The 12,036-nt window shown below is 39.6% G+C and overlaps 1 protein-coding gene across 12 annotated transcripts in view; it reads right to left on the bottom strand.

Moving 5' to 3' along the window:
• Positions 1-12,036, bottom strand: part of NCKAP5 (NCK associated protein 5) — a 966,791-nt gene that overhangs the window by 202,091 nt on the left and 752,664 nt on the right. For all 12 annotated transcript variants that reach the window (XM_072788976.1, XM_072788975.1, XM_072788977.1 and 9 more), the window contains one exon: positions 1,170-1,238. In XM_072788976.1, coding sequence (XP_072645077.1) covers positions 1,170-1,238 — 69 coding nt within the window. The remainder of the gene's footprint in view (positions 1-1,169; positions 1,239-12,036) is intronic.

Here is a 12,036-nt window from a genome sequence, read left to right on the forward strand (position 1 = left end):
GGACACAACTGCAACTCTGAGGAGAGAGACCACTCCCAGTTTCGAGGGAGGAGAGAGGTATGTGGTAGCAGTGATGATGCCATAAGTGGGATCTGAACCTGTGTTCTTCATAGCATAATCCATCACCTTCTAGGGCAGTGTGGGGGAGGGGAAGAAGGATCAAGAGGAGTTTTTTGGAGAAGGCTTTCCTAATTGTTAGTGAGGAGGAAATGACTGCAGACCTACATGCTAGTTTTCACTGGTAAGGTAATGGAGCATGATTTAATGTTGTTGTGCTTATTTTCTGAAAACCTGCATCAGCTATTTCAAACAACTCCTAAGACGACAAGATAGGTATGTGCAAGTTTTAGGGTATCAGGCAGATGACTAAAAAACTCATCTCATTAAAGTAATAACTCCAATCACCAAGAAAATCCCAGATGAGAGCTTGTCAGTGAGGTGAGTGACCAATCCTGCCCGGGTGTTACCACAGAGACGGATGGTAGGATTCCTGACAGAGTGTGAAGGGAAGGGCTGAGGATAATGAGGGCCCTGCACACACCTCAATTTTCCCCTTGCCTCCCAGGGACTTAGAAACGCCCACCATCTTTGCCTTCATCTCTTCATTATCATCAAATAATATTTCTCAAGTTTATTCACGTGGGTGGCTCTGTCTTCTCCCATTTGCTCAAATTCTCTTCCTCACTTTCTTTTCTCTTCTTGGCTTGGTTCTCAATCTACTGATTCCCCCCCCCACCCCGGCTGCCAACTGCGAATATCGCCCCCACCCACTCTATCAAGAATTTTCTTTTTCAGAAACAGCATCCAATTGGAGATGCAGTGGGCTTTGATCGGCTTTTCTCATTCACAGGCTGGGGATCACACTTACTGGACAGAAGGAATCTATCATACAGTGAAGCATTCCCCAAACTGTGCCCCAAGAATGTTAAATGATAACCAAAAGGGACTTACAGATGCCTGTATAATAAAATAGGGAGAGAAGGAAGAGGGAGAGGGTGGGAGAGAAAGACTGGCCTTCCTTCTCAATGTCCACAGTCATGTGTACAACCTTCCTCTGGAGGACAGAATGCTAATGCTCTACAGAGGCCGTAACAGGCATCTATTAAGATCTGACCAAGGGATTCCTAAATAGTCCGGCCTTTTGTGAAGAACCTTTCTAGTCAGCTTACCTCGTCAAGACATCGCTCATACTGTTCCCTTTGATTTTCATTTTCCAAAGCCAAAGCTGAATTCTCTGCCTGCAGTGAGATACAAAAATAATACAAATAAATCAATGAAATGTTGTGTTAGGTGACAACTCATTCAGTACAGTTACTAAATATATCTTCTCAGGATCCAAGACAATCTTTTAGAAGAATCTTTGACAAGTTTGCTCTAAGTACTATTATAAATATCTCAGGGATGACTTGTGTCTTATCAGCTTGTTCACAAAAGTACATTACCATTTAAAGAAATGCGAAACTTGATATTCTGAACAGGGAGCAAATCAAATCATGGCCTGATGTGAGAGTGTTCTGTAAAAGGATTACCATGTTTATTTCATTCTACGAAAATGTAAATGTACGAAATGCCTTAATCCACTTCATTAAGACCTGTCACAGTTTCACAACCCGATATTTGTTTAGGCCACAGAAAAGAATCTCAGGTAAACCTACGAAAGCATCATTCCAAAGACAAACCACACACGTCGTTTTCCTTATTAATCGATGGCTATTAAGCATAAGAATATCATGAGAAATTCAACAATTGAGGTATACTTGAGTCCTTCCCCCTCCCTTTTAAAAACTACTGCTTTCCTGATCCTCAGAACCACGAGGCTAGCTGAATCTTAAACAGGTTACTAGAGGAGACTCAGTTGAATATGGTTACCTGGCTGCTAGTGGAACAAGAAGGGGAAAAAGACATAGGTATACGCATACTAGGTTTTCAGAAGGAGCATAAAATGGTGACATGGGAACTGCCTTCTGCAACTGGTGACCTATGTCCCCTTCTGCTACTATTGGCCTAGTCTGAATCCTGAGCTTGCAAGTTAACCCTTCCCAAAGCTGCAACAAAGAGCATGCGCCCTCCACCCTCCACCCCCCCACCCCCAGGCAAACTCAGCTCTACCTACCCCTTCACTACAACCCTTCTTGACATTTGAAAGTGTGGAGGACACCTTGGTGGCTCAACAGTTGAGCTTCTCTGCCTTTGGCTCAGGGGGTGACTGGATCTAGTCCCACATCAGGCTCCCTGCCTGGAGCCTGCTTCTCATCCCTCTTCTTATGTCCCTGTGTCTCTCATGAATAAATAAGATCTTTAAAAAAACAAAGTGCAGAGGATACAGAGCTCTAAATCAGTAGAGGATACAGAGCTCTAAATCATTTAGATTTAAAAAGATCTAGAAAATTAACAAGGCAGGAAACAACAAATGTTGGAGAGGATGCGGAGAAAAGGGAACCCTCTTACACTGTTGGTGGGAATGTGAACTGGTGCAGCCACTCTGGAAAACTGTGTGGAGGTTCCTCAAACAGTTAAAAATAGACCTGCCCTACGACCCAGCAATTGCACTGTTGGGGATTTACCCCAAAGATACAAATGCAATGAAACGCTGGGACACCTGCACCCCGATGTTTATAGCAGCAATGGCCACGATAGCCAAACTGTGGAAGGAGCCTCGGTGTCCAACGAAAGATGAATGGATAAAGAAGATGTGGTTTATGTATACAATGGAATATTACTCAGCCATTAGAAATGACAAATACCCACCATTTGCTTCAACGTGGATGGAACTGGAGGGTATTATGCTGAGTGAAGTAAGTCAGTCGGAGAAGGACAAACATTATATGTTCTCATTCATTTGGGGAATATAAATAATAGTGAAAGGGAATATAAGGGAAGGGAGAAGAAATGTGTGGGGAATATCAGAAAGGGAGACAGAACGTAAAGACTGCTAACTCTGGGAAACGAACTAGGGGTGGTGGAAGGGGAGGAGGGCGGGGGGTGGGAGTGAATGGGTGACGGGCACTGGGTGTTATTCTGTATGTTAGTAAATTGAACACCAATAAAAAAAAATATAGAGAAAACTAAAGAAGAAAATCTAAAAAAAAAAATAATAATAATAAAAAAAAATAAAATAAAAATAAAAAGATCTAAATCTTTATTCAAAAGAATGGTGTGATTTTTAGGTGGTACAAAGATCAACATTTTATCTTAAATTTTCTTCCCATCAGATTTTTCTTTAAAAAAAAACAAAAAAACAACCCTTTCTATTTGGAAATAATTTCAACTTGCAGATGATCTAAAAGAAAAGTATAAGGAACTCCCACATACCCTTTCCTCAGATTCACCAACTGTTAGCATTTTGCCACATTTGAGAGATTATTAGATCATTCCCTTTTTCTTTCATTGTTTTTCCCTGCAACTTGCAAGTGAGTCGCAGACATGATGCTCTTTACCCCTAAATACTTCTGTATATATTTCCTAAAGACAAAAACATTTTTTCACACAACCACAGTACAGTTGTCAAGTTCAGGAAATATTAATTGATACAATACACAATCTGATCTTCAGTATCTATTCCAATGCGTCCATTGTTCCAGCAATGTCATTACAGCAATTTTTCCAGTCTTGAAACTTATCCAGGGTCAGGCATCTATTGCATCTATTTGTCATTCATATAGGACGCTTTAATCTGGAATAGTCTTTTGTTTTTCATACTATTAGTTTCTTCTTCTTTTTTTCTTCCTCCCTTCCCTTCCCTTCCCTTCCCTTCCCTTCCCTTCCCTTCCCTTCCCTTCCCTTCCCTTCCCTTCCCTTCTCTTCCCTTCCCTTCTTCTTTTCCCTCCCTTCTTCCTGTTCTTCTTCCCTCCCTTCTTCCCTCCCTCTCTTCCTTTCTTCCTTTCTTTTTCTTTCTTGGAAGAGTAAAGGCCAATTATTTTGTGGGATGTCCCTTAATTTGGGCTTGTTTCAAATTTCCTCCTGTACACTTGGCAGGAATAGCATATGAATGATGCTGGGTCCTTCTCAGTGCATCATACCAGAACTGGTCATGTCCATGTCACCATTACTGGACATGTTAGCTTTGATCACTTGGTTAAGGTGGGACCTGCCAAATCTCCCCACTCCAAAGTTACTTTCCTTATGTAGTTAATATATTGTTCAGAAATGTCTTTAGACTATGAAAATATAATATTTCTCATCAAATTTTCATCAATTTATTTTAGCAACCATTGATGAATCTTGCCCGAATCAATGATTCCTATGGTCGCACATGGTGATTTCTCACCCCATTATCCCACCTACGTTTATGAGTTTACATTCTATCATAAGAATATGCTTTTCCTATTTATTATTTCCTAGTCTGAATACATGGATTATTTTCTTATTGAAAGGGTTCTAAGTCATTACTGCATTTATTTACTTTGATGCTCAAGTTGTCCCAGCTTTGAGAAAGTGAACCTCTCTAACCTGTGGCCTTTTGACATGTTTTCATCTTTTTGAAAAGGCTTTCTTTTTAGGCACAGGGAAACATTCCAAGCCCACTTTGCTTTTTCTTTGCACCATTTCTGAAATCAACCATTTCTCCATGGAATCCTACTTGCTTTTCATTGGGGAATGATACCTGGAAACCAAGATCTGGCTATTAATGCATGCCAATTGCTACTGAGAGGCCATTTCTTCTAGTCCTTTTCAGTGAAACACCATACCTACCTACACACACACACACACACACACACACACACACACACTCCAACCACAGATTTCTTCTTTGCCTTCCCCTTTTCATATCTGTGTTTTCCTTTTCTACAGTGAGAACACAAGCAGCCATACATTTCCTCCTTTATTCAACCCCACAGTGCATATAAGATTATGATGGCATGGAAGAAGTATAAGTATAAGAAGAATTCACAAATTGCTTTTTCTTTTAGAATGTGGGGTGTATAGTAATGATACTATGTTCAAAAGTTACTAGTTTGATAACTGTCTCCCTTTCCTGGGGTGATGCTATCCATTCCTTTGTGCAGTTCAGTTAATTTGTTTCTGACAGTAGTCAGATTCAGTTTCTCCTCCTGTTGTGCATTTCACCCCAATTTCTGAATATAGAGAACAGTAATATGATCCCTAAAGTCAAAACCCTACTAAAAGGTACACTCAGTGAGGTATCACTTCCTCACTATCTCTTCTGCTTCATTCCCCTCCACCTTTTACAGGTTCTTTAATAGTTTTTATTCCTTTTTATGTCTTACTTAATTGTTACTATCTGGTTAAAATCATGTCCCTTGGCTCCCTCAATTACATATGCCACAATCAACTTTCCCCTCAGTCCTTCTTCCTACCAATCCTCTTGTCGCATTCTTTTCCGCTTTATCAGTGTGTTTTACTGTTCACCCTCTCTCTACCACATGATGATTGGAGGAGATTGGCCTTACATTTCTCCTTTATTTCTTTAGCATCTTCAAATTTTCCCTCTTCCTCTTCTCTTCTGAACCAGATCTTCAAATGGCACCTCTTTTCTCCTTGCTTCCTTCTCCCCAGAAGCCTTGCTTCTCTGGACAGTCATCTCCGGTCCCCTACATTTTCAAGCCCTGCCCTATAGCCAGCCCTGGGCACTTCTGGTCTCCATCTGTGGTCAGAACTAGGAGAACTTTCCCCACGCATCCTGCTGCCTCTCTCTCCTGGGACACACAGGCTTGCAGCCACAGTTTTGTGAGTATCTGGTGTTTATTTTCTACTTAACAGTGATTTGAAGTTCTCATGTTCCTTTTTTTCTGGTAATACAGAAAGTATGGTAATATGTGCTCCTATTTGTGCCTCTGGTGACTGTAATATTTTCTTTGACAGATGTGTACAAAGCTCCAGATTGAGGCCAGTTTGTTGTTTTGATCAATAATGAAACTCAAGTGAAGTGATCAAATGAAAATGGGGCACAAAAGTTGAGGGAAATTGCTAATAGAAGCCTTTGTGGATGTGCTCTTGTCACTGTTAGATCATTTGACCTATTCCTGGTTTGGATCCTATGAGTCCAAACCCTGTTTCTCCTTCAGGTCTCAGCTCTAATACTTGCCTTTGACTCTTTTCCTCTGGACCTGATCTCTGTTGTAGCAGTCATTCTAGCTAGCATTCCTGTCTCTCAGGTGGGATCCTGCCATGTTCTTTCCATTCTTGTCATGGGCAGACATCTACCCCATAGCCCAGTGATTCTAGCCTCATGCTGACCATCTGTTTGGACTTATCAATATTGGTTAAACCTAGACTATTTCGTCTTTTCAATCCCACCTCCCACCCACCGATACTCAATGGAAAGCTATTTCCTTATTGCTTGTTACTGTTTCCTTGAGGGACTGCAGTGGCCTATCACACTGAACGTGTGTCATATCTGCAGCTGGTATAACCTCCCAGGTCCTCCCTCAGTCCAGGTGGGAGCACTGGCTCCAGATTCTATCCCCATCATTCCAGTCTACCCAACAACACCCAGTTGTGAAACCTTTAGCGAGTCATTTAACCTTGCTGGGTTCACAGTTCTTTAGATAATAAATGAAGGGAATAGCCTAGCCAATCTACAAAGTGACTCCCAGTTCAAATATTTGGATCCTGTGAATCACGGGGGGACTGATGGAATTCCAATTCTATAAAGTCGCTGCTTTCTTTAGAGAAATTGAGCTTGCATGGGGTCTGCTGGTTTCAGGAAGGCAGTGGCACAAAGGATAATGGGAAGAGATAAAGGAGAGAATGACAGTGCCAGTTTATGCTGTTTTCACTTTAAATGTCTTGGAAAAAACGTGTAAGGAAATAAAGCTGAAAATGGGAATTTATATGGGATGTCTCTATCTCACTCCTACCCACAATATCATGTTGCAATAACACTACAATCGATCCATTCAGATAATTACCATCATTATACCACTTACATTACTTGCCTCACATTTACTGCTCTGACAATCTATTACAGGCAAGCAAATTAAACACCTAAAGGGTGCTGGGGAAGACACAGTCGTCACACTTACAGTTAATGTGTTCAGTTACAGAGACCAATTTAATTGATGTAATCCTACATATCCCAGGGGACAAGAGCGATATTAACAATTATGAAGTTAAAATAATCTTGAACTCGTGATCTTCTTTAATCCATTTGCATTTATTAGAAAATCAGGATTTACCTGCTACCAACATGAGGCAACAGAGGAAAAAACAAAAGGGAAGAATAGAAAAACAAACCTTAATTAAATGTGATTTAAAGAAACAGTGAATCATTTCATGGCAGGAATGAAAAAGGACAAGGGAGGGAGGAAAAGAGAAAAAGCAAGTGTTACTACTGAGAATTACAGGAATGACGACACAGGTCTTTCGTACTTCAAGAAATTACATTATTAAATCAGTATCCCCAGAGGATGTAATTAGAGCATGCATGCTAAATATAACAGTGGGTCTCTGTGTTCAGCTTTGTCTTCTACAACAACCAAAAACTTTTGCTAGACTGAGTCCCTAGAGCTCAGTGTGGTTTCCTTGTGATTCCCAGTTCCAAGGATTTAAATATGTGCCTGATTTCATCTCTATAGTGTTCTCACACGTCTTTATAAAACAAACAGCTTCATAGAGTAAACCCATATTATTTTGGTTCACTGTGGAGGATGGGTCTAAATGAACGTATACTTAAAAGGAACTATGTTATTCAGAGGTCTTGCACTGTGAACAAATGCGGGCTAGAGCTCAACAATGACCAAAAGGACTGATGCTTCTAGATTGCTGTTGCATGGTAATTCACTAAATGCTTATTAGATTTAAAATCTCTCTATACCATGAATTTGCTTAATACATCTTTCATGGTTGAATGTCTGTGTTCCCCCAGAAATTCATATGATGAAATCCTAATGTCTGATATGATGGTATTGGGGGGTGGGGGGCTTTGGAAGTAATTGGAACATGAAGGCTGAATCCTCAAACATCAAATCAGATTTACATAAAAGAGGCTCCACAGAGCTTGCTGGCTCCCTTCCACCATGTGAGGATGTAGTGAGAAAGTGCTGGCTAGGAACCAGGAAGAGGGCCCTCATCAGATCTTGACCATGCCAAAGGCTTGATCTTGGACTTCCAGGTCTGCAGAACTATGAGAAACAAATTTCTGTTGTTTCTAAGCCATTGTATCCTGTTATAGTAGCATGAACGGACTAACATAACATCCTTTTCCATGAACCAAAGTCAGAATAGTTCTACACAAAAGGGTTCCCCCTCTGTACTAAGTAACGACTCCATTGTAGGCTTTTCACCTCCTATACTCTGTTCCTACTCCTCTGTTCAACAACCATCTACCTGTGTTTCCTGCTTGAGAGAAATTGACATCTCTCACATCAGTCCAGGCTCCTGGGTCTCTCATGAAGGCCCACCTCTTGTTCCTAAGGCTGCACCTCCAGTCCTTTTTTTTTTTTTTTTTTAAGATTTTATTTATTTATTTTAGAGAGAGAGGGATAGTGATAGTGGGAGAAAGCATGAGTAGGGGGTGGAGGGGGAAAAGAAGAAGCAGATACCTCACTGAGTAGGGAGCCCAATGCAGCACTTGATCCTAGGACCCTGGGATCATGATGTGAGCCAAAGGAAGTTGTTTAACCAACTGAGCCACCCTGCTCACTTCTGCTGAGCTTAGTTCTGTACCTCTGGTTCTGCTGCAGGAGCCCAGAATATATTCTACTTCCCTACAGACCCTTCTAAATGCCACTCATTTTTTCCAGTCTCAGAAATCTGAACATAAAAAATAAAATGGGGCATATATTACATTTTAAGAAAAAATTTCAGATGTACAAGAAGATTTGGAAACCATTATAAAGAATATCTCTCATTTTCCCTCCCAATTCCTCAAAGTTTATTTTTTTACCACACTTACTAGAGCATTTGTTTATTCCTATTTATAATCAGAGATGATTTTAAAAAATGTTTTTGAAAGAAAGGTACAGACATGATTCCCTTTGACCTCGTAATACACAAAATAATGTTCTTACATAACCACTGTATAGTTCTCAAATTCAAGAATTAACTTTGATATAATACCTAATCCACTCTACAGACCTTATTCAAATTTCATCAATTATCCCTCTAATGTCCTTATTGCACTCAGGACCAACTCCAGGTTCCCAGAGCTGCATTTGGTTATCATTTCTCTTTAGTCTTGCTGTAACACGGAAGAGTTCTTTTGTCTTTCATGACTTTGACATTTTTCAAGAATACAGGCTAGCTATTTTGTAGAATGTCCTTCAATTTGAGTTTGTTTGATGTTTCCTCATGGTTACATTAAAGTATTTCTGGCAAGAATATTACAGCAATGATATTGTGTCCTTCTCAGTACATCATGAGGAAGAGGCATGTGATACAGATTTATCTCATTACAAGTGTGTCGACTTTGATCACTTGGTTAGTTTGGTGTCTGCCAGATTCACCACTAAAAAAGTAATTTCCCTTTATAATCACAACTATCTAATTGAAAGTTATTTTGAAAATATGTAACTATCCAAAGTCTTTGAGATTATGCAAATATCTAAATACCCACATTTTGTTCATTTATTTTAGCATCCATTGATCATTTTTTGCCTAAAACAATTATTACAATGATAGTGATTTTTAAATTCCACTATTCCTCCTATGTTCATTAATTTGAACTTGACCATAAGGCAGGGTCATACTTGTCAACAATCAATGATAATGTCTTTAAATGGGATTATTACTTTTATGGATATTATTATTATTCTCCAGCTAAACTATAAGCTCTCCAAGATAGGGATCAAGCCTTAAATGTCTCTTTTCAAAGTAGAAAAGTTTATTTTAATGCATTTTTACTAGACTTTTGGGTGAAAATTAAAACTCATTTTCATATTTTTATGTACTTAATATCAATTGCACAAAATCTATGTCAGGCACTTTTTACCTATGTCCTCTCAGTGGTGGTCATACACATACATATAGATACATCTTGAAGTACCTTTTTGATAATATCTTTAGACAGGTAGGAAATTAAACAAATGAATAATTTTTACTCTTTGCATATGTCAATTTATTATTCTTCTGTCTATAGTTTCTACACAAACAAACAAAAAACAGTATACATCATCTGACACATTTTCACAACCGGCAGAATGTTTAAAGTACCTACTTCTCTATAGTATGAGAGTATGAGGAATTGAGTTTTTGCTCCTTACTTATGAGTGTTAATTTCACTCATCACTAGTATTGTCATAGTGGTAGATTAAAGATGGTTGTAAACGCTTTATGATATATCTCCTTGACTGAACTGGCCTTACTGACTTGTGTGAATAATAGAATGTGGCCAACATGCCATTTTGAGGACTTCTAAGGTTATACCATGATTCTTTTGGCTTCTACCTTGGTCTCTCAGAACATTAGCTCTTGGTGTCTTGAGCTACCATGTAAGAAAGTCGGTATCTTGAAATAGTATCAAGCCCAAGCCATATGGAGGGATTCTGGAGAATGAGCTGCCTCGTGTAGAGATAGAGCCCAGACATGGAAATAAAGAAGACATCCTGGAAATGGATCTTCTAACTCTAGCTGACACCACATGGATTAGAGATAAATCCAGTGTGTCCTTTTCAAATTTATGATGCACAAAATTGTGAGAAGAATAAAACAGTCATTTTAGGCCTCAAAGGTCACACAGCAAGTTAAGCTGATTGGACATATTTAGGGGCGAGCTAGAACATCATTTCTTCCCTGCATGCATCCTGTTACTGATCTCTCACTGTTCTCCAAGAAGCTTTCTATGGAGGATATAAAGATAAATAAAACATAAGAGCTAGGGATCCCTGGGTGGCGCAGCGGTTTGGCGCCTGCCTTTGGCCCAGGGCGCGATCCTGGAGACCTGGGATTGAATCCCACGTTGGGCTCCCGATGCATGGAGCCTGCTTCTCTCTCTCTGCCTGTGTCTCTGCCTCTCTCTCTCTGTGTGACTATCATAAAATAAAAAAAAAAAAAAATTAAAAACATAAGAGCTACCTCAAAGAAGAAGAAAGCTTAGTAGAGGAAACAAATTAATTTCTTACATTAAAAGCTATCATTCAATAAGATTAGAGAAAAAAAAAACATGACTAATTTTATATGAGATAGGAAAGATATTTCTTGAAGAGGTCACTTGACCTTTGACTAAGCCTACTCAAACCTACAGGAAAAGTCCTCATTGGAATGAATAAAGATAATGTTGTAATTTTGAACAAAATACCAGGAAAATGACATCTGGCTTGTATTAGCAATCAGAAATAAATTATCTCACCATGTAAGAACCCTGAGTGTAGACACTGTCAAGTTATTATGGAAATGAATAATGTCAGGTGCCAGGAAACATCCACTGCAGAGAAAATCTTGGGTTCAAGAATGATAAATGAGAACAAACTGATGGTGTGGAAATGAAAGTGGTAGAAATTGAGCAGAGGTAGAATGGTCTGGAGGAAAGAAGATGGAAAAAGGAGGTGAAAAGGAAGAGAAGAAAAAAAATCCTATCCACAGTAGTTAAAAAGGATGCATCCCTGTGGCTACCACTGCTGCATGCCTGGCCTTTTTCAAAATGACATCTTCCCAGCTTGTAGAAAACTCCTCAGTTCAGCAAAGGTAGAAAAATCAGAAAAAGGGCAAGAAATCATGGTTTGGCCTCACAGGTGGGAAAGTGTACTCCTTTATGACTGCCACCCTGAATCAGAGTCCTGTGGCACTAGTTAAATAACTTACTGGCTGACTACAGTGACATCCTAGAGGCTTTGGTCTGTGGGCCAAGGAACTTCACATCCAGCCTTCCAAGCATAACACAGACAGGCCCCAAATATCCCTAATTACACTGTCGTCTATTCTATTTTGAAAGCTGTCTAAAAACACTAGAAGTATAAAGCACCATGGGAGGGGCTACGTATGCCATCAAGCATGCCATCCAAGTATGCACATTTTAATTTAGCAGAGTGGTAGACAGCCTCAGTACAAAAGATACCAAGAACTCGACCTGGGTATAGAATCTTCTTTCCTTTTTTACCATCAGGTGAAACTGATGGGGTCTGCATCATTTAACTGACC

The sequence above is a fragment of the Canis lupus genome, chromosome 20, assembly GCF_048164855.1.
Source record: "Canis lupus baileyi chromosome 20, mCanLup2.hap1, whole genome shotgun sequence".
In the NCBI taxonomy this organism is placed as follows: Eukaryota; Metazoa; Chordata; class Mammalia; order Carnivora; family Canidae; genus Canis; species Canis lupus.